The 27716-nt window shown below is 45.5% G+C and overlaps 8 protein-coding genes across 8 annotated transcripts; 3 read left to right on the plus strand and 5 right to left on the minus strand.

Moving 5' to 3' along the window:
* Positions 1-288: 288 nt before the first annotated feature.
* On the minus strand, positions 289-3441 carry L199_006305 (uncharacterized protein; the record flags this gene model as incomplete). The annotated part of the gene is made up of 6 exons (XM_064892005.1): positions 289-302; positions 369-402; positions 486-573; positions 678-785; positions 917-3012; positions 3082-3441. The coding sequence occupies 6 exons, from the start codon at positions 3439-3441 to the stop codon at positions 289-291; spliced, it is 2700 nt and encodes an 899-aa protein (XP_064748077.1).
* Positions 3442-4944: 1503 nt separating this feature from the next.
* Positions 4945-8577, plus strand: L199_006306 (uncharacterized protein; the record flags this gene model as incomplete). Its single annotated transcript, XM_064892006.1, has 6 exons — positions 4945-5037; positions 5238-5359; positions 5538-6630; positions 6682-7057; positions 7119-8130; positions 8190-8577. 6 exons carry the CDS (start codon positions 4945-4947, stop codon positions 8575-8577), a joined length of 3084 nt encoding a protein of 1027 aa, XP_064748078.1.
* A 777-nt stretch (positions 8578-9354) lies between these two features.
* Positions 9355-10674, minus strand: L199_006307 (uncharacterized protein; the record flags this gene model as incomplete). The annotated part of the gene is made up of 4 exons (XM_064892007.1): positions 9355-9404; positions 9494-10165; positions 10263-10371; positions 10462-10674. The coding sequence occupies 4 exons, from the start codon at positions 10672-10674 to the stop codon at positions 9355-9357; spliced, it is 1044 nt and encodes a 347-aa protein (XP_064748079.1).
* A 353-nt stretch (positions 10675-11027) lies between these two features.
* L199_006308 (uncharacterized protein) lies at positions 11028-12405 on the plus strand (the record flags this gene model as incomplete). Its single annotated transcript, XM_064892008.1, has 9 exons — positions 11028-11030; positions 11098-11165; positions 11265-11333; positions 11399-11416; positions 11480-11683; positions 11765-11805; positions 11882-11952; positions 12228-12322; positions 12384-12405. The coding sequence occupies 9 exons, from the start codon at positions 11028-11030 to the stop codon at positions 12403-12405; spliced, it is 591 nt and encodes a 196-aa protein (XP_064748080.1).
* A 250-nt stretch (positions 12406-12655) lies between these two features.
* On the minus strand, positions 12656-17491 carry L199_006309 (uncharacterized protein; the record flags this gene model as incomplete). The annotated part of the gene is made up of 14 exons (XM_064892009.1): positions 12656-13039; positions 13103-13303; positions 13362-13461; positions 13523-13812; positions 13897-14035; positions 14095-14216; positions 14296-15034; positions 15100-15296; positions 15352-15632; positions 15683-15959; positions 16014-16450; positions 16504-16588; positions 16639-16815; positions 16874-17491. The coding sequence occupies 14 exons, from the start codon at positions 17489-17491 to the stop codon at positions 12656-12658; spliced, it is 4047 nt and encodes a 1348-aa protein (XP_064748081.1).
* A 437-nt stretch (positions 17492-17928) lies between these two features.
* On the plus strand, positions 17929-21645 carry L199_006310 (uncharacterized protein; the record flags this gene model as incomplete). Its single annotated transcript, XM_064892010.1, has 21 exons — positions 17929-18036; positions 18183-18256; positions 18312-18573; positions 18655-18746; positions 18797-18911; positions 18964-19100; positions 19156-19237; positions 19295-19353; positions 19407-19506; positions 19561-19710; positions 19772-20016; positions 20070-20288; positions 20346-20482; positions 20540-20578; positions 20627-20744; positions 20799-20879; positions 20939-21074; positions 21133-21180; positions 21237-21317; positions 21383-21550; positions 21619-21645. The coding sequence occupies 21 exons, from the start codon at positions 17929-17931 to the stop codon at positions 21643-21645; spliced, it is 2478 nt and encodes an 825-aa protein (XP_064748082.1).
* Positions 21646-22728: 1083 nt separating this feature from the next.
* L199_006311 (uncharacterized protein) lies at positions 22729-23770 on the minus strand (the record flags this gene model as incomplete). The annotated part of the gene is made up of 6 exons (XM_064892011.1): positions 22729-22861; positions 22945-23214; positions 23284-23318; positions 23375-23487; positions 23574-23666; positions 23728-23770. The coding sequence occupies 6 exons, from the start codon at positions 23768-23770 to the stop codon at positions 22729-22731; spliced, it is 687 nt and encodes a 228-aa protein (XP_064748083.1).
* A 498-nt stretch (positions 23771-24268) lies between these two features.
* On the minus strand, positions 24269-27518 carry L199_006312 (uncharacterized protein; the record flags this gene model as incomplete). Its single annotated transcript, XM_064892012.1, has 9 exons — positions 24269-24634; positions 24705-24896; positions 24959-25248; positions 25327-25401; positions 25533-26139; positions 26192-26630; positions 26685-26985; positions 27044-27318; positions 27376-27518. 9 exons carry the CDS (start codon positions 27516-27518, stop codon positions 24269-24271), a joined length of 2688 nt encoding a protein of 895 aa, XP_064748084.1.
* Positions 27519-27716: the final 198 nt, after the last annotated feature.

Raw genomic sequence — 27716 nt, forward strand, 5'->3', positions numbered from 1 at the left:
AAATACCATTATATACTTATATACATATATACACGCACCTGCAGAGAAAATGTAATAATACAAGTATTTCTAATTCTTTTTATCTTCATTCTCAGCATCAATCTTCAATTTCAATCCAAATGTATACTTTGTGTGCGTTATTATATCTTACAATTTAACTTTCTTTCGTCCTGTCTTTTCCTTGTTTATTTTTCTGGTGTACTCAAACTTATATATATATCTTACCATCTACCTCTTCTCTTCATAAACTATACTAAGTCATGTTATGGGTTCGTCGAATTACAGATCCTATCCCCTCGGATCTGTTCGCAATAGACAATATCATAGTGTCAGCTCATTGACGTTAGTCGATTTTGATCTTAACTTACCATCTTTAGGAACCATAGACATCCAGATCCTTGACTATATTCGCATCCACACAACGATCAGCATCCTTGACAACATCTAGAAATGACAGAGGAACAAAAAACCAAACCCAGACTAACCTTGAAAATCCTGAAATTCTCTTTTGTCAAGTCTCGAAAATCGACTCTCTTATCGGCTTTGAAGTAGAAAGTGAGTTTTCGTCGATCCCTATAACCCAAAAGCCCACACAAAACATTGTCAGCATATTGATCAATCGATCACCTCTACTTCAACCCAGACCCTTGTCCATGAGTATGAGATCAGTTACTCACCATTGATATTCCGCATCGACAATTTGCATAGGTAATCCTCTCTGCATGACCTTCTCACGACAAATCATCATCGCTTCATACTCGTCATTCAACTTTTCTCTCATACGACTACACATAAGTAAGCGAAACCGCGCGGAGTTAGCTTGCAAACGTTCTCAATTTATACTTTGTTCTGTCTGATAGGCAGTAACATTGACAATGGGATCATCATTGACATGTAAGAGGGCATCATCACTCACTTCTGCTCTTCAATCCCTTGACTGCTCTTCGCGAATATCCTCTTGGGTGTCAACTCCTTAGCCAACGGTCCTCTCACAATCGTACTTCCCGCTAAATCAGGTTGTCCCGACGGTCCACAACCACTTAACAACCCATCTAAATCCATATTAGAAAGTTCAGGAGGTACACCAAATTCACCGGACAATCGCTTTTGTTGTTGTACTTGCTGTTGCTGTGGTAATTGACCAGATACAGCCAGACCAGGAGGTTGATGTTGACTTGCACCAGACAGTAACGCTGCAGTAGCTTGTCTTTCTTGCCAGTCTCTGATATCGTTCGGTGTAAGTTGATCATATATGACCGTACCGAGATCACTTCCTCTATCAGCTTCGACAATTACTTTGTCCCCATTCGAAATTAACAATGTAGGATCAGGACAATAATAGATATCCCTTCGACCAGCTTTGAAAGTAACTATGTAAAGTGGTGTCGTTATTGCCAGTGAACCCAGTGGAATCCCTTTACCCAAATCAGACAATGATAAAGTAGAGAATGATGGAGAGGTAGGTTGAGGTGGTGAGTTGTTAGGATAGAATGGAGGAGGTGGTTGGTTCGAGTACGATCCACCTCCTACGTACGCTGATCCAGGTGGCGGGAGTGGTGGTAACGAATGTCCCGGCCCTGGTCCATTATATCCTTGAACGCCTGGCGGAGGTCTGTTAGGAGGCATACCATAGTACCCCTGAGGAGGAAGAGGGGGTCTACCAAATCCACTTAGTCCACCTAACATACCTTGACCTGGTGACCCATTATTCATCAGTCCCAGTCCCGGTGTGGGTCCACCAGGTGGAGGGGGAGGAAGATTACCATATGGTCTAGCACCGATAGGATACGGTGATTGACCTGGAATGAACGATGGTGGTGGTTGGGGTCCTGCACCGGGTGTGCCAATCGCACCTGGTCCAGGTCCAGGTACAGACGTAGATGATTTGATCGTTGACGTAGATAATGATAGATCTTTTGTACCTTCTGGTGATCCCGTCAATCCATTAGAATGTCCATTCGCAATTCTTTCGTGTCCCGCAATTGGTGAGCCGACCGCAGCGTTCTCCAGAGGAAATCTCTTGCTATTACCGTTACTTTCACCTGAGGTAGTTCGTTCTCCGGGTATCCCGAAAGTCTCCAATCTACCTCGAGGTGGGGTTGAACCGAACGATGGGAAAATCTCTTCATTCTTAGGTCGATTGATGGACGATATACGCTGATGTCCCATTCCTGCTTCGCCAAATCCAAATTTAGGTAATGATCCTGAACTTATCACCTCCTCATCTCTAATTGTCCTCTTGCTTTGGTCAATATCCAGACTCAAGGCGTTTCCTAAATCACTTTCAAAGCCGAACAAACCTCTTGAGGGTGGACTCATAGAGGTGATTCCCATTCCAGGTTCGCCAAAAGCAAATTCCCTTCTACCTCCTGGTCCACCTACGACAGATACACTATGTCTTCTTGATGATGCTCCTGATCTATTTCCTCCATTCGATTCTCCATATGCATTTCCTCCCATTCCACCAGTGAAGGGTTGCCCTTGTCCGTATCCACCTCCTAGAGCTTTATGTACTGACGATGATAATGCTGAAGTATCAGGTGGGGAAGCTGCCCATGGCGGACCTGCGGAGGGTTTGAAACCATCTTTGAACCTTCCTCCTGAAGGGGTCACACCATTCTTACCATACATCTCATCTTTTGCAGGGTTATTGCCCAGTGATGGCAGTCCACGTGAGAATGGGGACATGTTACTTCCTTCGTTGGGACTGATATTCCATCCGACATCCACTTTCGAAAACGCCCCTACGTTTTCCAAAGTACTCATTGTGCCGAACCACGGTCTGTCAATGTTGGTGGGACGCACGCCAGTAGCTAAGGATTGTGATCTAGACCGTGAGGAGTTGGCTCCTGCCTTGGGCGGAGAGGGCGGTAAGGGGTGTTGGCGGATAGCGGCGGGAGAGGTAGAAGGGGTGGAATTGGGTGAAAACGTAGGGAATGGCGAGGTGGATTGGGAGCGGGATGGGAAGAATTCCTCGGTGTGGGATGATAATGTTCTATTCAGTACTGTATTCTATTTCGTCCAATCCAAATCATTTCATCAGCATCACTTCTAGGCTAGATAGTTATATAGAGAAAATACCCTTGGTTCCCTTACTTCTCCGGCTGAAAAGCTATTCGCCCTCGTCTGCGTCCCACCAGCCAAAGCATTACTAAACCTCCCTGGAGTCCTTGATCCACCAATCACTCCGAAAGCTCCTCCTCCAACGCCATTCGTACCGTTCATACCTGGACTACCTCTCCCTGAACCAGGTGTCGAAGACGGTGGGATCCTCTCCCCAGCAGGCTGAGATGCCGCCCTCGTCTTGTATTGGAATGGGGTACCGCTCAGACTGGTGGCTCTAGCCGGTGACGGTCTGAAGATGGGGGCATTGGGATTGGGACTGTTGGGGTTGTGGACAGGAGGGAGAGTTTGGGATTTCGTAGGTGATGAGGTACTCATCGTGAGCTGAGTCGGAAGACCAACTCAATGATGATCAGTCGACGATCCGCGTCCATCAGCTGGTGAATAACTTACAAATAGATTTGATCGTAGTTACTCCGCTGATGCAGTACAACAAGTGAACGCCTAACCGCCTTGTATCTAATCTCTAGTCTACCCAGCAGAACCTCTCCTGTTCGATCGAAAGGAATTGAAGGTGAGACTATGTCTCGGGTGAATGGAATGAATGAGATGCAATTGTCGATCCTTCGATCCTGTCGACGGAAGCTGTTCTAACCTGATTCTGTGGTTACTCAAGTGAGAGAGCGAAGATTCGTTCTTGACAGCGGGAGTGGATTAATGATGATGATGATAAGGTTGTTGTGGATAATGAGTCGTTAGGCTGTTGATGTTCGGTCCTGTCGTTCGTTATGTTTGTTGTATGTACGTCTATACCTAAATCCTTACGTTGGGATTTGAAAGGTTGTCTATTTGATTGGTTCTATGTTGTCGCCAGATGGTGGAGAAAAGAGAGGCAGACAGATTGATTATATAGATGTGTACGGGATATATGGAAACAAATGACCGGAATTTGATAGATGAGAAGGGTATCTATAAGGTTTCTCTTGATCCAATGTGGGAAAAAGGAACGAGGGGGAAGAAGAGTCAAGTGCTCTCGTGGTATGATTTAAGGGGCAGTGATGAGTAAGAACGTAGAAGTAGTAGTATGTAGACTTAGTGACTCATTGTAGTCTATCAGGATCGATGTTCTACGAGTATGATGATAACCATCTGCTACTATCAGGTGACAGTCAGCAAGCGAACGGAGGAGAAGACGTAAAGACATGACATACAGGACAGATCTCTAGGTTGAATGGTCAGCCTGATAACTATATCTTTGTCTGACATCATTCATAACACCCCTCCGTGTACGTAATCACCCCACCCTTCTGTGCCTGGGTGAGCACAACCTGCACATGCCTGATTCTGTTCCAGCAATACGATCAGATCGTACTCCCCTCCCCTCCCCATATGACCAACGTCTGATTGGCTCCATCTGGACTCGTCCCTCATTTGTCAGTCAGCAGTCTCGTTGACGATCAGAGCGATCTTCGAGCAGGAGAGTATGTAATGTACGACTGCCACCCGTGATGATATAACGATGGGATGCCACTTATCGGTTGTGCGTATCACATTGATTACCGGATTGAGTATGCAGTGCACGGGCATAGACGCGCAAGCTAATCAAGACACTGCGAACAAGAGAGATAACGCAATCCTTTATCCCCTCTCATACAAGACTCATGTCCATATTCGTATCTCTTTCTCACTCACTTCATTAACCCATCTTTCCATCATTTCAAGCGAGACCGCCTTACATTCGTCTCGTCATCAACTGTGTCATAGACAAGAACCCTCGACATAGCAGACAGTCATCCTTGTTCAGTCCGACAAGAAGGAAAGGCGATATCGCCACCCCCTCATCCTAATTATCAGTGGATCAACCAGCGTCTCTCACTCATCATGTTCGTCATCAAGGCGACTCTGAAAGATGAGACTAGACGTCTTACTTTCGACAGATCAAAGTTCCCTCCTTACCCAGAGGTTCAACAGAAGGTGAGTGAATCATTCAACCACCTCAAGAGGAAGAGGGATAGTTACCCATTCATCGGTTATCTCCGGGGCTGTGTTGGATGATGACAAGGGAGCTGATAAAACCATCTTTTTCTACTCTTTACCACCCCCTCATATCGACTTCTCTGGACGACCGTTGAACCGTCCCGTCTATTCTCTTCTACCTTACTGTGTTATGACAGCTTCGAAGCATCTTCAACCTCCCTTCGACAGCTCACACTTACTGGGTGAATGTCCTCCTATTCCCAGATGATGCCCAAGAGGCGAGGATCATGTTCAAGAAGCATGTGTGTGATGCTGCCGAGTGAGTGGGGGTTCTCATTTTCTGTCGTTGTTCCTAAATCCTATATTGGGTATAGGGTGAAAAGACTCTGTTGAGAATGACCCTTGTTGTGACGTCCGATCTGAACGGTCTTGCCCATTTAGGGGAATAGTGGCGACTGCACGATCAGGTGCTGACGATTGTGTGTATCCTTCACCAGATATGAATCAGCTCAAGCTCCCTTCACTCACAGTGGTCTACCAGCACCAGCATTGGTATTCACTGTTCTTCTCGCTTCCGACCCAAGATTGAACAGCATTCACGGTTACCACCGAGCCAACAGCCTGCTTACTTCCGCCGGGGATTTGGCTATTCACATTTCGTCAGTCGAGGAAGATCTCGCCAAGCGAGTTTCTCTCCTTACTGCTCTCGAAGAGAAACTGGCCTCGTGCCGAAGGGACAACGATACCACCGGTGTGACTTTCTGGTCGGATCGAGTGAACGATAAGAAGAAATCAGTCAAAGACCTCGAATCGGAATTACTCAACTGTCAACAAGAATTCAACAAGATGAACGATCAACTTGACAGTGCGGCCCTCCCAGATGGTTATCCACCTCAATCGCTGAGGGATTATGCTGAGTCTGAGGAAAGGGAAGAAGTGGGTCGAGCTCAACAAACTGAGGATGAACTTGCTGCTTGGAAAGCAGGTAACGAGTATGAGAATGATAATCAGCTCTTCCCGCCTCTCGATCATCTCATCCCACCGCACGGTCCAAGGTTCCGGGGCCATCATGGTCGACGAGGTTTCAGACCCCCGCCTCCACACTTCCATGCCAGAGGATGGGCACCGATGCCTCCTCCACCACCACCAGCACAATTCAGTGGATTCGGCGCACATGCACCTCGATTTGAACCTCAACAAGGCGACCGAGGTATCAGAAATCTCTTTGACAGAGTCAGCGATGTCCTCAATCCACCTGTCCCTGCGGACGTTGTTCCAGTCAGAGAGATCAAGACCATGCTTGATACTTTCCTGGTCAACTTGTCCAACCAACTTGCTACCACTTTCGAAGGTGCTCCTAGAGTAGCCACCACCGATTCTACCAGCGAGACCGAACGTCCCATCCCAGGTGCATTCGTTCAACCTCAAGCTGATGCTCAAACTCAGACTCAGCCATTAAAGGAAGAAACTCAAGACGAGAGAAAGTCGAACGGTCGATCTGCTCAGCTCTGTAAAGGCGGTTTCAGACATCGCAGAATCTGGTGTGATGGATGTGAGGAAGGTATCAGAGGTGTCAGATACAAATGCGAGGTAGGTTGACTCTGTTGAACTGAGCACATCAGCTGACTCGACTCTCAACAGCAATGCCCTGACTACGATCTATGTGGATCATGTCTTCCATTACTCCATTCTTCGGACCTTCACCCGTCCGCTCATACTTTCAAGGCGATGCTTCATCGAGATCTCGAAGAGAGGATCAAACTCGATGACGACGGTCGAGCTGAACAATCCGTCAGACATCCTGCAACTTGTGATCTTTGCAGTCTTGCTATCACAGGCATACGATGGAAATGCCTCAACTGCCCGGATTGGGACAGTTGCAATCATTGTGCTGCCACGATTACCGAAACTCACCCTGGTCACTCATTCGTCAAGCTCCACAAGTCAAGTGACTATGTGCCCAATACATCGGTGGAGGAGAAGGAGAGTGTTTCTCACCCTCATGTCATCTGTGATGGTAAGTCCATTCATTAAGCAACTGATGCGAGAGCCTTTGACTGACCAGATTTGGTTTACAGGATGCAACAGCTACATCCGAGGATCCCGATACAAGTGCATGCACCCCTCATGCCCCGACTACGATCTTTGCGAGGCATGCGAATCTTCTCCCCACGAGGTCCACCCAGTTGATCATCCTATGTTGAAGATGAAGTTACCTCTCAAATTGAACTTCTCTTCTCACTTTGAACCTCCCAGCGAGTCCGAATCAGATCCTCGAAGACATCGGCATGGTCGACGAGGACATGCGCATGCTCATGCTCACGAGAGAAGAGTGAACGGTGATGCTTTCGGGCCTAGAAGAGCAGGCTGCTGGCGACAACACGAGAGTCCTGACGGATCTCGATTGGGTAGAAGAGTTCATGTCAACTCTGCGACTTCCACCCCACAAGCTCAAGATGAAGTACTGACTCCTTTGGTGCAAGAGAAGGAGAATGAACCTGCCATTCCTGGTGGATTCGTCACTCGAAACCTCTACGATGCTCAAGAGTCCGTTGGTAATCTCTCTGCACCTCTGACTCCAGATAACAAAGTCGAGCCTGAATCCACCGATTCTCCCGCTGCTCCAGCTGAGGCAGAGGTAGTTCCAGCTTTGACTAAAGCTGTGAAAGATCTCGCTATCCAAGAATCGAACCAGTCCAGAACTTCGTCGGGAATCTCGACTCCCAAGGAACCAGTTACTCCACTGGATATCTTTTCCTGGGTTCGACATCTGACCATCCCGCCTGGCTGCACGCTACCGCCTGGCGCCGAATTTACCAAATCGTGGAGAGTCAAGAATTTCGCGTCTGGTCAAGAATACGATTTCGAGCGAGTTAAACTGGTGCTCAAATCCGAAGGAGTGCTCGGCGATGCTTCCAAAAATGTTGATGTGAAGTATACGAGGGAAGAAGTGAAAGATGGTGATGAGTTGATCATTACCATTCCAGGATTGAGAGTCTCAGAGGATGCCGAGAGGGGACAAGAGATTGTTGAATTCTGGAGATTCGAAGATGAGAATGGAACTGCATATGGTCAACCATTGAGATTAAGGTGAGTTATGAGTATCAGTTTCTCGGATGAAATCGGACGCTGACGATCTGGTCTCGTAGATTCACGGTAGAAGAATTACCTAAATCTACTGGTGATTCAGGCTCGCTCTCGCTCAACTCTTCAGCTGTTATTATGCCTTCGACCTCTTCCTCTTCAGTTCTCACCCAAATCCAACACAAAGGTGAAGAACCGGCCTCTTCCGCATCTTCTACTAATGGCGATGTCGAAGCAGAAACGTTCACAGCTGAAGAAGGCGAAGACGGAAGTGTTATTTCGTTAGGTACTGAGTCTGATGATGGATCGTTGATTGACGTCGATGGTGTACCTACCGAAACTACCGCTTCGACAACTTCCAAAATTACCATGGAAGATGAGGATGAGGAAGATGGGTTTGAGATTGTAGAAGGAAGTGAAAGTGAAGATGATTTGACTGCTGATGAGTTATAAGTGTTAGAAGTATGGGAAAAGGTGAAGTATACACGATGAAGAAATATATGCTAGGGGCGAGGGGTGAATTTGTTTATTTTATTCATATATATATATATACATATATATATTCCGATTTGTATATAAGTCATTTTTGTAAGATTATGTTGTTGATCAAATTTCACTTTTCACCTCTTCATCCAATTCACAATACAGTACATTAAATATACAAAAAAAATGATTGTCATGTATACGATTGGTTCGTTTTTGTACTGTATGTTTATCGTTTACTGATAGAATATAGGAGAATGAGAATGTACAAGATTCTTTCTACTTCTCCATTCCTGTCCACATCTGAGGCGTCAGATCGTTCAGTATATACGGTAGGGTAGATTCAGAGAGGTTTGTTTATTTGTAGAAAAAATGATTTTTTTTCTTTTTCGTCTGAAGATTAGATTATACATCTTGAATCAAGAATCATACAAAAATAAATGATCTTAAAGACACAAAGAAGTGAAAGAGTAAAAAAGATAAATTCCACAAGCACGAGCAAAATAGATAAGAGATTGATAATATAGAAGTACATCCAAGGACAGCATATGAATGCTATTTTCCCCCATCATACAGCATATTTCATAAAAGGGGATATACAAATGAACCCTAGAGAGATGCATGATATCACAATCTTCCCAAAATGAACAAACAAGTAATCAAATTGTGATCGGGTATACCCTCTTGATTGCATAGGATGGACCATAGGTCTTCATTAAAGTGGTTGAAGATGTAGACGAAGAGGTATCACCAAGAATAGTTCGCTGGCGTGGGATTATACACCCTTAACAAACGACCTATCAAATCGACCATAGCAAAACGATTCAATTCAAAATCAGCTCAAAAATCAAAAGTTAAAAAACGAAACGACTGAAATTGAACTCACCTTGACCAACTTTCATCTTATATAAAAAATTGACGATCGTCTCTCCTTCTTTATTCTGTCCACCACCCAATCCTTTCATCCAATGATTGTTCGCTTTCTCAGCCAACACTTCTCTAGCTGCATATACGTCTGACAGCGTGATTACACCTCTCTTGATTTGTGGGACAGGTTCAGGAGAAGGTGTGTTCGTTATGGGTTGACGTACAGGAAGCGTCTTGGATCGGGTCGTGGGCGGTTCGAAATTATCTACAGTCCCCTCGGCATCCTCGGGTTGATCAGTGTTTTCTTCCTGTCCATGGACGGGATGATCAATCTGTTTTTCTATATGGTCGTTCTCGCTTTTAGGCTGTATATTTTCAGCTTGATCTGCAGCTTGCGCTGGAGCTGAAGTTGCTTCCACGGCTGATATCGAGGCGGTAGGTGGTAATTGAGGTAATTGAGGTTCGTCCACTATCATCCCATTTTCACCGTTTGGAGGGTGAGTTCCATTGGTCGATTCGTGCGATTGAGTTTGGGGTAATTGAGCTGATGTGTCTTGGTCCTGCGTCTGCGGTTGCGTTTGTGGATGGTCTTGCGATTGAGATTGATGGATAGTCTGAGAGGTAGCGGTTATTGTGGTTGAAGGAGGAGGGACGATTGGTGCTGATGATGATAAGGTATACAGTTGATTTGCTACATCATTTCAGAGATATCAATCAGCGACGAGAACGATAACGCCCTCCGTCAAACACTGACAAATAGCACAAAGACGGAGGTAGAGGTGACTCACGAGGAGTACAAGGTTCTTCAGACCATGGAGAGACATCCCATCTAGGTAGTAAGTCATGATACTCCAGATATTTGTATAGCGTCTCAACGGGAAGTTCGTTGAAGTCAATCTGTCAAGCGATATCAGCATTGACTATTATTGATCTCATGTAAGAACTATGATATTGTAAGGGCTACAACACCTAATCTTGCCTACTCACCTTCGTTTTAACCTCTCCTGGATCCAATTCATCATCTTTGCCTTTCGACGACTCCTCGACACTCGTAGCTACCACATCTGGCTTTCTCCTCTTTGACCGTGAACTACCACCCTGTGGAGCGGTATTCGAATTTGCCCCACCAGCTCCAGAAGGTCTGGGCCGCTTGACTCCCGGTGGAGGCATGTTTGACGGAGTGGGCGAGGCAGCTGACATCTTGCGGAGGGAGTGATACCGGGTGTTACGGGCAAGATGCGAGGTTGTTGTCTGTATCTCTTGAGAGTGAAAGGGATGGAGAGGTATGGACTGATAATGTTTCTCTCTGTATGAGGTGATGGGATGATATGATGTTTGTCTGATTGTGAAAAGTGGAGGCTTTTTTTCGTCTTAGATCTTGTCCTTACGTAATGAGTGAAAAGGATGAATCACGTGACCTTACACGATAGATGTTTTGCCACTTACACTGCAGAAAAGTTGAACAACCCCTGCCTGCTGTTATTACCTGGAATATCGTTAACAAGGAATATATACCGTCAAGCACCTAACCCACTAAGAGACAGTAGTACAAGATGGTGAGGTGACACGAACGTGAGAGAGTCGTCCTCGAGTTATCAGCTGATTTGTCTTCGCGGATCATAGGGAAAGGCAAAGATCACAAGGAAGTTTGCAGCCGTCAAGCGAATGATCAAACCTAGTGATCCTCGGTTGTGAGTGTTGGACGGCGTCAGCTCATGGAGCGCTCATACTATACATCCGAGGAGTCAAGAATGGAGCTAATCAAAGTCCCCTTTCTTCTCACTAAACAGGAAAGAGAACGTCGAAAAGGCAGCTAAGAAAGCCGAAAAGGAGAAAGCAGCAGAAGAGAAGAAGGCCGTGTGAGTTTAGACGAAGGAAAGATTAAAACCGTCGTATGACTGATCAAAGTGTCTAAATGGAACAGAGCACAAGTATCTTCATCGTAAGTGTACCGGTGGAAACTCAACAATTGGATCAAGTTGATGACATCCTTTGATCCCTTCAGACTATTCTTATCCCACAATACCGATTTGGGTCCGCCTTATCGTATATTAGTGGATACCAATTTCATCAATTTCTCAATTCAGAACAAAATAGAATTGGTACAGGGTATGATGGATTGCCTGATGGCTAAATGTATACCTACCATATCGGATTGCGTATTGGCGGAATTGGAGAAATTGGGTCCAAAATATAGATTGGCTTTGAGGTTAGTTGGCTTTCATTATGCCTTTGCCTCCGGCCTTCGGAAGAGAGAACAAACGCTAAAACCATTGACTCGTATATATAGGATAGCGAAAGATCCTAGATTCGAGAGATTACATTGCGATCGTAAGTCCCTCTTCAACTTACAATCTTTTGTCAAGATGTATCAACCTAATCATCGATTATTATCATTCCCCAATAGACTCAGGTACATATGCGGATGATTGTTTGGTGAATCGTGTGACTGTACACAAATGTTATATAGTAGCTACCGTGAGTCATATCATTACTTGACTATTCTCAACTATCTGGCTCTTCTTGACCAACCTGCTCCGCTCTCTATTTCATCGCTCTTTTCTCCCCTGTCAATCCCTTTTGCTCTCACCCTTCTCCGCTCCTTGCCCTCTCTCACCTCGCCCTCTACCATACCCTCCTCCTCCTCCTTGTCTCCTCTCCATCTGCCACTCTCTCTTTTCCTTGCTCTTTCACTCGCCTTCTCTCCCCGTGAGAACACAACATATCTAACGCATCTTCACTGCTATCAACAGTGCGATAGAGATCTCCGTCGTAGAATTAGAAAAGTACCAGGTGTACCCCTAATGTACGTCGCGAAAAGGAGATATCAGATTGAAAGGTTACCAGAGTAGGTCACTTTCCAATCTGCTGTATCAGATTGTCAAGCTGATACCCCTCCGATATCATAGTGGTGGTTCCGCTTTCATCTAAATTCTTCCACCATCGGTTATATAGATTATCTCTTGTATGTATTGTATGTAATATCTCGAAATGCATGTCATCTCAATCGATAGCTACAAAAGGTGCAATAAAAGCAATAGCAAGCATAGCAGGTCAATCGTACGTTACAAAGTCTATAGTCGTACAACAATGTCGTATTTATTCCGTAGTGCAATATCAGAAAACCTCATTCCATTCCCTATCACAAATCGGCATCGTCGTTAGCTAATGGTCATCCTGTTCATGGCAAAAGTCGACTCACCAAGATCTCTTTACCAAAAGCACCCTTAATCAATACATCACTATTCACTCTAATCACTTTCTTTCCATTTTTGCTCTGTTTCTTCGTGCGCATCGCAGTGTCCTCCTCATCCTCTTTGACTTCATCCTTCACTTCGATATCTCCCCTTATATGACCGATGGAATTGTGATCTCTCATTTCATGTATACTATCATCCCCTCTGTTCAACCTCTTAATCCAATTTTTAGATTCCATCAGTTCCAAGAATTCGTTCAATAACGTATCTTGAGATAGAGTTTTGGCAGATCCGAAAATGATTAATTTCTTTTTAGCTCGAGTGAAAGATACATTGATCCTTCTCCAATCTTTTAGCAAGTCACCGATCTATATTTCCCAGAAAGTACTACAATCAGCTCAGACATCACTCTCCAACTTACCACAACTCACATTACCACCTTCGTTCGATCTGACGAGCGAAATCAATATACAATCTTTATCTCTTCCTTGACTCTTATCAGCCGTCAATATCTCTACACGGGGTAGGGAAGACTTGACCAATGAAGAGAGTAACTTGATTTGCTGTCTGTAGGGAGTAATGATCGCTAAGTCTTCTTGATGTAATCCCGATTCGGTCAAAGCGGTGGCAAGCTAAAATCGAGGTGAATTGATTAAGCTTATATATCGTGAGATTGACGATCTGACTCACCTGATGGACCAACTTCGCTTCGACCTCATTTTGCACCAAATCACCTACTCTGGAGTCGAGTGCAGGTAACCCATCGGTGTCAACGAATATACACTTAGCACTATATTCCAACGATCAATGGCGTCAGATTTTGTCTCACTCTTATTGACATGTCAACTCACTCCTCTTCTATCAAGTCCTGGATCCAACAATCTCCATGATCGACGTCTTCTTCACATTTGAACACCTTCCGACACCCCTTTCGACCTTTCAGTACTAACCCCCTATTCGCCACTTGTGCGTTCCCGCATTTCAATTTCCCCTCATACACCAGTCGATTGGACAGTAACATGATATCCTCGTTCATTCGATATTGCATACTGAGATCGGTGACTGACTGAGGGTGTGCGGAAGAGAGAAGCTTGAAGAGCGATACGTCCAGTCCACCTCGTCTCGCTTCCGGGTGACGGACCTATCAAGGCATCAATGTATCATAAGCCATCACTCTCGCTGTTCCAGATGCCATGTTGTACCGTAAAAGTGGAAGTGAACTCACAATAGGAGGTAATTGGAAATGATCTCCAACCAACACGAATCTATCTGCCATCCTCAGCGGTCCTATGCAAGTAGGTAGAGTGATTTGGGAAGCTTCATCGACAATACAATAATCAAATCTTCTCTTGAAGAATAATGGACTACGTATAATTTGATCAGCTCTTGCTCCTCATATGGACCATATTGCAGCTGGACTTACTGATCGATTGCTAAACAGGTGGCAGCGACTACAGGAGGGTTCATCAACCTTTTTTCTAATTGTTCCATATTCGTAGATTGCTCCATAGCTTCGAGTGTCAAGTGCTGTACATCCGGATGGACCTATACCAAGAATGATCAGAAGCTGTTAATAACCTTCCTCCAAGATATCCAGTCGCATCGCAGCTTAATCGACTCTCACCTTATCAATATTACCCAATCGCAAGATACCGAATTCCGCATTCACCAACTTCATCAATATCGTATCAACCGCCGAATGAGTGAAACTAGTCAACAAGACTGATTTCCCTTCATTCACAAGCAACTTGATGATTTCAGCTATAGTGGTGGTCTTACCCGTACCGGGCATACCAAGTATCAAAGCGTAATCTCTAGCACTCATCACTTTCCTCACGGCATTACGTTGATCTTCATTGAGATGAGCTGGAATTTGGTTATCAGGTGGTATCCACGAAGGTTCGAATTCAGGTGTGGCGAGATCAACGATTAGCCTTCTTCTGGCTTCATCTCCATCCTTGGCGTAGAATAACGATGCGAGGTTATTCCGCATCCTCATCATCCCACTTGCCATCTCATCTTTATCAATCCTGAATACTACTTTTCCCTCGCCCTCCGATAAAGCGTGAGATCTACCAGTACGCTTGAGCAAGGCTTCAAGGTCAATCACATACGTCACACCGATCGTTATACTTTCGGCTGTTAAATCCAGTACGAAGCCCCTTGAGAGACATAGCAAATCAGGTTCGATGGACAGAGACACAGGATCGCCTTTAGCGATATGGCCGGAAAGCAGGGATGTGTTGCTGGCCTGAGTACCGGCATGAGGAGCGCGTATGAAGGTATATGCGTGTCGATGGATTTTGGCTAGCGATTTGCCTAGGTCATTGGAATATGATGAGATGATCATATCGCCAACGCATCTATCATTATCCACATCCATTTCAGCTCATCCTGCGATAATCGAACTGAGTGAGCTTTGACCTACCTGCCCGTCTTTTCCCTTTGCTTAGCAGTCATTGTCCACAGCTGACTTCTATGTCTACCAATGTCCTGCTCTTCGACAGTCAAGAGTGTATCCCACTTTTTGTAGAATTCAGCGTCTTTCTGAGTCATATGACCTGTCTTCTCCTCATATAAATCCGCAATGGGATCTTCAGGATGAGGTTGAACATCATCGATTGCCTGAAAACCTAGTAAGCTATCTGTAGTTCTCTTAAACGGGATATGTATAGCTTACCTTCCTGTACAACATGCAGCTGTCTACGGCGTAACATGATCGACACTCTTTCGTGTGATCGATAGTAGGCGGTAAGAAAGCTTCTTCCACATCTTCTATTGGCTTCACCATATCATCTGAAGACGACGTAGGAGCTTTAGGTACACGACGTTTCTTCGATAACCAGTCTGCTAATTCGTTCCTTGCTATTATCAACGCTCGAATTTCGTTCTGCTTGGCTTCCACACGTAAAATTGAGTCCAGCTGGGAGTAATACAACAAGCCGGCAGGAACGGGTACACCTGAGATTTGTACATTAGCTTGTGTTGAGATGATGCTTATCTATACTCACCATATCTATCTTCCATCAACAACGTGTACAGCATGGTCTGCGCTCTATGAGCCATCACTCCAACAGATCGTCCGGTCTTGATCTCCAGTGGTGCGACAGATTCTTCTGCTTCCTGTGATTTTGAGGGATCACGTATGATCTTGGCTTGAACTGAAGCATCCACCTTTCCTTTTAATCCCCATTTTGGCGACCATATATCCTCTTCGACTTCGTGTAAACCATTTATAGCTAACAAGCTCGGGTTATCACCCGGAGAAGTATGTAGTTCGCCTTCGGTCTAGACATGAAGTCAGTCATACGTTCGTTATAACATTGATAGCTGGAAACTTACCCCTGGCTGCTCACCCACCCATTTATCACCAAATACCTCGAACCCTCTACCTGCTCTCATGCCAATCTCCTCTCTTACGTCCATCATTCCCATACCTGTACTCCATATCTCCAATCTCCTCTCCTCCTTCTTCAGCTCGCTATCTATCCTTTTGAACGTACTATCCGCGTCGAACGATTGTTCGAGCAAAGCTCCTTGTAAGAGACTGTGTAGTAGATTACCATAGAGAACGGCTTTTGATGGTGGACCAGGCGTTTTGATGAGAGATTGTAAGATGGGTTTTCGAGGACAAGGCATTGCGTTGGCGATGGAAGTCATGGTAAGCATGAGATCTGGATGGTGAATGAGGAAAGTCGAAGGGTCCTTGAGAGTCAAGACGATGGGGCCTACGACATTTTGGTTGCAGAGGGTAGGTGATATGACGTTGACAATATCGTCTGAAGCAAATGTCAGCTTGAGGTTGTATAGAAAATTGATATTATATACGCACTTTTCTTGATGTGCAAATTTGACCACTGATCCTTCAGGTGGACGATTCGTTTGATCTCGTTTTCCGTCGACGTGACGATTAGTGTCTAAGGGACAAGTCAGGCATGTTCTCTTTTACGTCGACCATGAGACTCACTTTTCCATATGATGTTCCTCCTTCCTCATCTGCCTCAATGACATCTAGAGATGGGATGATTCCGTTGGTAAACCTCAAGCCGGTGGAAACGGCATTGACGATACAACGAGTCCACGGTGTCGGTGTATACCCAGGTAGCGGAGGGGGACGAGGGGGATTAGGGATAGGATAACGGGTCTGCAATTGGTTGTGAGACTGGTGTGCACAACCCAGCGTGACTGCCGAAAACACTCACTTTGGGTTCAGGTAAACCTAGTAGATCCTCCTCAAAAGCAGAAAGGTCATTCAGATCAAAATTGAAATCATACAGATCTTCATCGGCTAATTCAGGTTTGATTTGAGCCTCTGCCTTGACAGTAGAGTCATCTTGCGCTATCTCAATTTCGATTTCGTGATTGACTACCGCGTCAATTTGCGGCTCTGCTTTCGTTGTTGATTCTTCCTTCTTAATCTTGGCAGGCGATTTGATCCGAATAGGAGTGAAAGCATTCCTTGCTTTTCCTTTTATCGGTGACCGGTGAGTCTGCTTCTCTCTAAGTGACACATTGATTTTCCTGATGGGCGATAGAGGTTCGATCTTCACTTCGACATGTTTTCGTTTTGGTTGACTCTGCACAGGCGAAGCTTGAGATGGTTTATTTGATTTTGGACGTATAGGTGATGAGCCAATTCCATCAAACATTGATGCGTCCAGCCCAGCCATCAGGTCATCCATCAACGCTTTCTCATCTTGCGTTGTATCGTTCTTCCACTGTGGAGCCGATTTTGAGGATGATAAACGCTGCCGTTTGGAGGAGGAGTGGTTTTCGTCTGTGCGCGAGTGCGATTTGGGGCGGAAAGGTGTGGATGTCATAGTGGGTAAGATGATTCATCAATCTTATTGGTGTAGCATCAAGAGAGTCTGTAGTGGGCTCTAGGAGCACGAATTCATGATGGTAAGGAGTGTTTATACAGATGATGAGGCCTGTGAATGGATTGAAGAAGGGAAAGAAGAAACGGAGATTGTGATTTTGTAATGTTCATTCACCTCACGAAATCCAACGCGTCTCACACTCGGAATCACATAACACGTGACTTGACCACTTACAATTACGTAAATGACACCTCCACTGCATCAACCCAGCCTGGCCCCGCACAGTCCTTCCATGCCATCCTCGAGGGTGACAACGATAACAACGATGACAGTGATGACAGTGACAACGACAATACCAACAGCAACAACCGTTCTCTTCATAGCTTATTGTGCGACACTCACTTCGGGATCCATTGGACACAGGATCAATCGATACCATGTCCCGAGCGGAACAAGCTGCCCTCGTGGCATACTTGAACACCTTCAAGCTGTCTAGACCAGTCACAGCTTTCAAAGACTTGTCGGATGGGAAGGCCTTGATGGAGGTGAGTTCTTTCCATCTTGCTTAACTCCGAGAAACGGCTAATCAGCTGTATCAAAAAGGTCATGGCATCTATGTGGGCTTAGATGAGTCGATTGAACAAAGTCGGACAGCAGCTGACACATCTCTAGTGATTCAACTCATTTCAAGAATGTCTCCAACCGCACTCCTACTCCTGCTGCCTCAGGATCGGCAGAGAATTGGGTATTGCGGATGAACACTCTGTGAGCTACTAACTGCCTCACAATAGAACAAGAAGCCAGCTGACAAATCTCATAGCAAGCGACTTTATCGACTCTTACTTTCCTTCCCCCTCCCTTCTCCACACGCAGCAAACCTATCACTCTCCAACCTACCCGAGCCTCCTTTTTCCACTATTGCCAAAGCACCATCTACATCGGAAGGATCAAAAGGTCTCGCTCAGATATGCAGGATGTGCCTTGCTGTGGGTGTATGGGCACCGGGAAACGAACAGGTCATAGCGAAGATACAAGGGTTGAGACAGAGTCATATGGCTGAGTTGATGAAGAGTATCGAAGAGGTAAGTCTCGCTTGAAGCCATGTGAAAGCGTGCTGGTCTGACCTCTCAGTAATACCTATACTCGAGCTGACCATCACATAGGTTATGGCTACGTTGCCTCAAGAGGAAGGAGCAGAAGATGAAATCCATTCGCCATTTGGTACTTCACCTACCAAGCAGTCAACGGACTTTTCGTAAGCGAATTTCATGAAAGGACTGTGAATGAGTAGCTGACACGTTTCAGACCGCCGCCATCGGGTATACGTCAAGAACGCGATAAGCTTCTTCAGGATAACGATGAATTACGAGCTAGATGCGAGAAGATGTTGGAACAGGTCGAAGCATTGACCTCAAATTTGGTCAGTTGAACTCTCCGCTATATTAGTGCTCAGCTGACTCATGGCGATATAGGACGAGATCAAAGGAGAACGAGACGATGCGTTGGCACGACTGGCAGCTGCTCGGGCGGATCCTTCAGCTCAAGGAACAGGATTGAGGACTAGTCAGACGGCTGCTACTGCAGAATTGGACAGATTACGGACGGATCTGTAAGTTCAGCTCACCCTGGTTAAGTCTCAGTGCTTGAGCTGACATGGAAAGCAGAGGCAAAGCCGAAGAGAACCTAGCGCATACTGAGAGCGACCTTGAGAAACAAACGAATTTGGTATCAGAATTGACCAGAACAGTAAGCTGCTTCAGTATCTGACTTGCAAGATGACACTGAGTAATTGACTATGATTAGGTGGAAGAACTAAAAGAACAAGCTGCAGAAGCTGTCAAACTCCGAGATCAAGTGGACGAGTGAGTAGACTCACAATATACGTGGTATATCACGCTTAGGCTTCCTTCATTAGGTACAAACACGCTGCCGAGCGATTGAAGAAATCTGAGAACGTAACTGAGAAATACAAAAAGAAGCTCGAAGAATCTGCTGGGCTAAGAAGAGAATTGAGGGTGAGCTGTCCTCTTTTAGTGGCACTCCACGGTTCCAGCTGATCTATTTAACAGAATCTGGAGGAGGAGAATGCGCAGCTGGTGAACACCAATGCATCTCTCGAAGCGGATCTTAAGAAAGCAGGATCGTCCAAAGGACTCGTAGATAGCTACAAATCTCAGATAGAAGCGCTAGAAAAGAAGTCGGCTGAGCAAGCTACTCAGGTGAGCTGCAGCTTTGATCGTTTGGAACATGATGTATAGAAGCTGAATATTGCATATACAGATTACCGAATTAAACCATCAGCTCGAACTGACTCGTGCAGAGTTAGACGACATATCGAGGGAATATGAGAGGGATCAATCACAACTTGAAGCTCAGCAAGAACGTCTCAAAGAAATTGAGCTGGGTGCACCTGGCTTGAAAAGGCAGGGGTCCAGAATATCCGTGATGGGCAGCAAGACTACGCTGGATGATGAGCTTGGCGTGGTCGATGAGGACGGCGATGTAAAAGTGGATACCAAGACAGAGTAAGTATCGCATTGAATTATAGTTGAGTTCCGCTTATAATGAGATCGAATAGCTTGAGACTCAAGATACGTTCGCTCCAACGGGAACTTGCTGATCTCCGGTCTGGCTCGGCGGCGGGAGATATTAGTAAACTGGCCACGCTTGAAACTCTCTTAGCGGACGCGAACAAGTCGAGGGATAGATATCAGTCTGATTATCTCCAGGAACACCGAGCGTTGTTGCGATTGCAAGCTACGTTGGAACGTATAAGATCAGGACATGGAGGTGATAAGTGAGTCAGCTCATGCCTGAAATGTTTCAGTGGTGAATGATAACTGATCTTCTGTAGTTCTCAAACTGCTTCTGCATTACGGGAACGACTTAACGAGGTACTGGAAGAGAGGGATATGCTATTGAAGGAGAAAGAGGCCTTAGAAGTGGGCCGAGAAGAGGTTGACAAGGAATTAGCGATAGCTCAGACCGATCGTAAGCTCAATTGAAACTTTTGAAGGTGTCGAAGTGGAAGCTGATCATGTTCTTCAGTGGGACTGGTTGACAAAGACCAAAAAGCCATATTAAGATGTGAGCTATCTAGTACGTGAGGTAGGGCATAGCTGACACTCAATATAGCACTTCGAGAAACGGTCAAAGAAGATACTGTCAAACTTGAGAATGAGATTAGCGAACTCAAAGAACAGGTACATGCTCTCAAGGAGAAGGATCGGCAGCATTTGGAGGACATCAAGAGGCAAGCTGTGTTATGTTTGGGCTTGAGAATCGGCTGACACCAGTGTCCTTTCAGATTATTGCTTGAAAAAGTCGATTTACAATCCGCGGGTATCGAGAACAAGGAGAGAGAGTTGGAGAAGGAGAAAGAGTTTGGGTAAATTCACGTCGATACCCTAACATTGGGTTGAACCCAAGCTGACACGATGCCCTCAGTGACCTACGAGCATCTCTCGCTTCGAAGAGGCTACCGCAAGAGGTTCAACAACAGCTGCTATCGTTGCTCTCGCAAAATTCGGATCTATCGGCTCAGGTGAAGAGCCTGGATGAGAAGCTGCAGAAAGCCAAGATGGTGAGTTCTCTACGCGGTACATGTACGACAAAGTTGACTAACTGACGGACGATTGTAGTTCATCAAGCAGCAAGATAAGATGTTTAGAAAAGATCATGCCAACATGGTAAGCATTCCCTCAACCTGGTCCGCGTGATCTATGGCTGATGAGTATTTAACTAGGAATCCGGTGATTTCGCCGAAGCGTCCAAATCGTACCAACTCCAGATATCTACGTTGAAAGAGGATCTATTGAGAGCGAGGGTACGTGAACCTGTTCCCTCGGTGATTTATACACCGTGCAGCTAATGCCTATATATCATGTTCAGCAAAATACCGCAGCGCTTGAGAATAGATATAAATCGGAACAGAAGTTGATGCTCTCTGCGTGGCATGATCTTGGACAACGGGCTATCAGAGATCACCTTCACTCAGCTGGACTGAGAAGGGTGCAGAAGCCTGTGGCTAGTAGCTGGCTAGGAAGGCAGAGGAGGATGGTGAGTCGATTGTTATCTTCTAGTTGGTTGATCAGTGGATGCTGATGATAATGACATGCGGTCATTAGCAAGATGAAGCTACTTTTGCTAGATGATGCCGGCTCGGAAGTACTATCCAGGCCGACGCTAATGACCATGCATGACATTGACGACACAAGATATTCTTCAGATTGTATAAGATGGGATTTGCCAATTTACAAACCGATCTTTACCCTTCGAATTTCTCATGTGGGAATTCGACGTATTTATCGTACACGTACAACTTCTAAGATCCAATTTCAGTGTTTAGGTCGAAACCGATGATCTCTTGCTTGTAGTCCCTCATCTTTATTAGGCTGTGGAGGGTTTGTATAAAAGATTATGCAAAAGTGAGCTTTGCCTCCTGATTGAATACGTCAGAGAATATGATAATGTATATACTCTATAATGTATGGAATAAGGAAAAGCCTAGAGGGGGTCACTAAAACGTACTCACGTCACGACATAATTCTCGCTAGACTTGGAAACTATCCTTCCGATATCGTGTTTGTCAGTATGATCAACCTCGAGAACAAGTGAGTCAAAGATAGTTCCCAACATCCACGGTCATACACAGGAATGTCAGTACTGCAATCTACAACTTCACCAAGTACAAATCCGTTCATGGAACGGAGTATCAGCTCACCAAATGGAAGTATCGAAATTAGCAAGTACAAGACCCGAATCATTATATTTTTAATCTTTTGGCTGCATAGAGTGGTGATCGAGGTACAGTACAATACGAACGGCCCAAGAATTTGTTGAGGACTTCTGTGATAGTACATGCTGGTTTTCCAACCTGGTCCTCTCTTCAGGTGTATCTCGGAGTTAAGTAGGGTTGGGATTGAATTCCTGTTCCATCCATCATGTCCCGAGTATGAATAGATCAAAGGGTACAGCGGTGTGATCATGAGATACGGGGTGATTCGACCAAAGGTGATTCGAAACGAAAGTTGGGATACTTGTATCGGACGTTGAAGCTAACTACAGTATGGTGATACATACATTATTTGGTCACAATTAATGACGGTAAATCCACAACGCCATCATGGACGACGCTAACGACTAAGTATGCATGATTTATCTTACTAGATTAGACATCCACTGTACCATCATACAGTATGCATCTAGACCATTCAGATGACTTCGAGTCAACAAAATCACTTCTGTACAAAATCTTCATCGGGAAATGTAACGTATTTATCAAAAGTGTACATCTTGTATGTCTTTACATTGGGAGTATCGGCATTGAATTTGACTAGCTCGTAGTTTAAATTTCTGATTCTGATTGTACTGAAAAGAAATATTAGTCGATTGTACAATACTGTATCACAGTGTTGGATGGGAATGTGCATCAGTACTGGTACAATACTCACTTGATTGTGCCATCCCCATCAGACCAATCTTTATCCCAAACAGGTATTCTCTCAACTTCTTGTGATTCTTTACCTTCCTTGGCGAAATTAACCTCTAGAATCTGTGAGTTTTGCTTGTAATCTTGACCATACAAAATTTCGAAATCCGAATTCTCATATACCTTTGCGGGTCTACCAGTGAAAAGTAACATGAGTTGTTCGATAGGTAATGTCATGATATCTTGCTGGTTATTGGTTTGTTTGATACTATCAAGTAATGCTTCGGGCCACCTAGAACAATCATGAATCTCACGTCAGCTCGAATTGAGTATCCTGTTGCATCTACAGTATAACACTCACCAAGGTAATCCGTTATCTTCCAATCTCAATCCATCCTTCTTAATTGTCACATTCTCCCATTTATGTTGATCGTTATTATACGCAGAACCACCACTTCTTGGACAGAGTTGGGATCTCCTTCGAAGGTGATGAGCGAACTGAGGAATACGGGCATATCCCATGTCAAGGTGTATAACGTTATTTCCCATGGTGTTTTCGAGTCACCTGTATTGACGCATCAGCACCGAGCCAGTACGTAGAGTCATGGACCTTTCGGTCCAAAAGGAGAGAGGGCAGAGTGTAAGACGTACGTCTGGTTATGTCGGTAGAGTTGGGTAGACCTGTTTCACCGTACAAGGGTCGGGCAGTAGCATCTCTATTGATCCAGGTCGCGCCAGCGCATACTATTGAGATGCATCAGCTTTGCCTTGAACCACTCTCTTTCAGATCATAGTAGCTACTCACCACTTGAAAAGATGGTGATCAATGCTATCGAGAGCTTGAACATGACGTCAATGTTTGAAGTAGACAATTTGGATGACACTCATAGAGCCAACATCGTTACATGATCGAGTTCGAGCGCCATGACCTCCTCAATCACGTCGTAACATCAATGTAGTCCATCTTGACCAGGTTGGGTAGGAATCTTATGAAAGGAGATTGGTCAATCACTCGCAAAGGAGCTGGTGCACGAATGGAAGGGAATACCACGATTTTCGCCTGTGGCTCTATAGCGATCCAGAGCAGACGTTGTTACGGTTAGTAAAGTTACTTACGTAAAGCCCAACAACTTGCCACAATCGTTTGATGAATTAGCCGGCTGCTTCCAAACTGCTCATGCTGTTCGACTCGAGATTTGTTGTTTTTCAGATTCATTTATATACATCTTCAAGAAACCATAGTATGGAATAGATTAAAAAGAGTTTAAAATATATACAAAAAGATCATTCAACGCTAGCTTACTTCTTCATCTCTAATCAAACAGAATCAGACCAGACAACACATTCTACTGTCTTCGGGCAGCATCTACAGCAGAGGTATTTTGAGCACCGGCACCTTGTTTAGCAGCTGGGTGAGATTGACCAGTGACAGCAGGGTGAGCAGAGTCGAAGAGATCGAAAGCGTTGGATCTCCATTCTTTACCGCTGGCGGCCAAGTCGGAAGTGTGGAACATTCTCTTGGCAGCGGATTTCTCGGATGAGTGGGTGAGATCGGGGTTGAGTTGAGAGTCTCGGTCAGTGACGATCTTGAAGGTACCGGTCTTAGCGTCGGCTTCTCTAGCTCGTTCTTCGGCGGTGGTCTTCTTTCGGGCGTAAAGGTCCTTGAGAGCTTGAGATCGGGTGGTGTCATCAGATCGTTTGGCTTCGTCAACCTGCACAATGATGATATCAGTATGTATTTAACACTGTGCTGAATACTGTGCTGGAGAAAGTGAAGCTTACTCTGTTTCGGACTTCAACTAGTTGATCATCGAGGTGACCGAGAGCAGTTCGCATGGCGGTCTGAACGGCAGCAGTGATAGCCTTCTTGATAAGACCAGTAGCAACACCCTTGATGAATTTGTACAAGATATCGTGTTTACTCTCTCTAATTGAGAATTTGAGAGTGTCGATTTCGACGTTAACATGGTTGACCTACGAGCAAAAAACGTCAGTTGAGTTTGCTTTCTGATGCGGATATAACTTCGAGGACTTACTTTGAAGACAGAGTCTCGTCGGTTCTCTACTGATTCCAACTCAACATCGATACCAATACCCTTACCAGCGATAACGACATCGGCAATACCGTGGTCGGAAAGCTTAGGCCAACCGGACTTTCTTCGGAAGGCGAAATTGACATCTCGAATATCGGCTTGGATCTGACTGAGCGAGAGTCTGAATCGATGGTGGTGCAAGTCTGGGATTTGCTTGTTGATCTGGGGGTAAGGAGAGAATCGGAACGAGTTCTGTGCTTCCAAAAACACGATGTTGGGGAAGAGGTTAGGTCCTGTAAGGGAAGAAGGGAAGTAAGCGGTCAGTACAAGCTGTGCGAAAAATGTGGCGGTTTCGGAAGACGGCGACTCACCTGAGAGAACAAGGTTCTCAATCACCAAGTCGATGTTGCTGTCAGAGTATTCAGCTCTAGGGATAGGGATGTAACCTAACAGGAGAAAGGTGGTGATTATTAGCGCAAATTCCAGAAGACAATCAGATTGCACAAGCGCGCCCAGTGATAAAAGAATGGCGAGTGGCAATCAATCACCGTTATGCCTATAAGAAGAAGTGACTCACCGACTTGTCTGATGAAGGTAGGAAGTACAACATTTCTAACATCGTTCCAAAGCTTGGGCTTAAATTGGAAGTCACCCTCGGAATTGAATAACAAATCCTTGGCGAATCTCTTGATGTCGTCACCGAATCGTCTGTTGAGGGGATCATCGTTAAAGGCAGTAAACCAAGTTTGGATCTCGTCGAAGAGTCTCTCTTGGTGGCCCTTGTATTTATCAGTGAAGAATGATTTACCGTCTTCGCGAAGTTGGGCGGCTTCCTTGTCAGATTCGTCTTCGAGGATGTATCCAGGTTCAAGGAGGACTCGGTGGACGTAATCGTTGAGTCTGGTGAAGTATCCCCGGAGGTGCTCGTCGTTTTGAGCATCGCTGTAGATCTGGTCGAGGGCGTCGGTGATACCGTCCATGGATCGACCGTTGGCGAATCTTTCCAAAAGAGTTCGGAATTTGAGAGTAGAATCACCGATCGAGGGATCATCAGCGACGGCTTGAGCAGAGCCAACTCCCTTGTTGGCAACGTGTTTGGCGTGACCGTGGTAGTTCTCGAGAGTATCGAGGAGCCATGAGATGGCTTCTTGGTAATCTTGGTGTTCTTGGCATTCAACAACGACCTGATAAAATACATCAGCAACGATTCATGATACCAGCAACGACTGGACTCACCTTCTTTAATCGGTAGATGAATTGATCCCTTCGTTCCTCGGGAAGTTGTTCCTTGAAGAATTGCTTGGTGTCTTGGATAGCATCGGCAGCTCGGGCTCGGTGTTCCTCGGGGATTCGATCTCTGAGTTGTTGAGCCTTGTTTCGGGCGGTACCTTCTGCTTGAGCTCGGTCGGCACCGGTGTCTCGGTTGACGTTACCACCTTGAACGTCGACGTCGTTGGGGGTCTTCTCGTTGGCTCGGCCAAGGACTTGGTCCTTCTGCTCTGACAAAGAAGCGTTGGGGTCTCGAGCGGCATTGAGATCAGAGGCATGTTCTTTAGCTTGAGATTTAGCGTCGCCTTTGGCTTCTTCCTTTCGGGCTTGAGCCTCGTTCTTAGCTTGTTGAGCTTGGTCGTAGACTTGACCAGCTGGTCGAGCATTACCGTCGGTGTCAACAACCCTATAAAAAGTGTTAGCTAGAATCACATTGGAGAAGGCGAAAATTGTTACTCACTTGGCACTTCGAGGATCATCCTTAGGGTTGTATCTTACTTGAGCTCCGTCTGGACCCTTGACTTGAAGTTCCGGAGTATCGTTAGGACCAAGTCTCTTGCCATCAGCACCGATCCATTCCTTGGAAGGGGCTTCTTGGTCGACGGAGTCGAGTTGTTCTTGGTTAGGTCGAGCTTTGTCGGCAACCTTGGCAGCGCCAGTAGCGAAGATATCCCTTCCGATGATACCGAAATCATTCAAAAGCTTTCGAGCTTCAGAGTTGGTGAGGAAGAGGGTGATGAGGACTCGGAGGTGGGCAGCAGCTATACCAGCATTCGTCAGCAACCTACAGAATCACATGTTGAGTAAACCCAAACTCACCTTGGTTGGCATCGGCCTTGGCATCTTCCTTTGATACAGGTACAACACCACTTTGCTTGGCTCTGGTTGCGTCACCAGAGTATGAAGCCCACACTGCGTTTTGGAAGAGCTCATCGGCGTTCTTCTCAGCTACGATCGCTCGAGCAGTCTCAATGATATCTCTAAAATCTTCGATGAGTTCTCGTCCTTCAGGAGAGAGTTTCTGAGTCTCTACTGGAGAGTGAGAGACGGCGTAGGAAAGAGCTTTGTCGATTTGGTGGTTATCAGGAAGTCGTCTATATATGCAAAGTCAGGATATAAATCAAGATTCTTCCAGACATGAAATGACTTACCCATCTCGGAAGGCTTCAACGACACCCCAAAGCTTCAACTTTCTTTGGATATCAGCTTCGAGCTCAGCTCCCGATGCGGCGGTGGTTACGCCCATCTTGGAGGGGTTGGCTGTTATTTCAGACCTGGTAGGTGCTACACTCATGATTTATGCTAGCTAGTGGCGCACATTCGCTTCGATCAGCTTTGGACTTTTTCTCTTCTCGATCGGGAAATAGAAAAACGACTCACGGATACAGTTAAGATAAAAAGTAGTGGAAAATGGGAAACAATCGCTTGATATGCTCTAGATTATATATGAGTATGTTGAGCAATGTATAAGATATGAGGGAAAGAGAGACAA

Source organism: Kwoniella botswanensis, chromosome 1 (assembly GCF_036426115.1).
Source record: "Kwoniella botswanensis chromosome 1, complete sequence".
NCBI classification, from domain to species: Eukaryota; Fungi; Basidiomycota; class Tremellomycetes; order Tremellales; family Cryptococcaceae; genus Kwoniella; species Kwoniella botswanensis.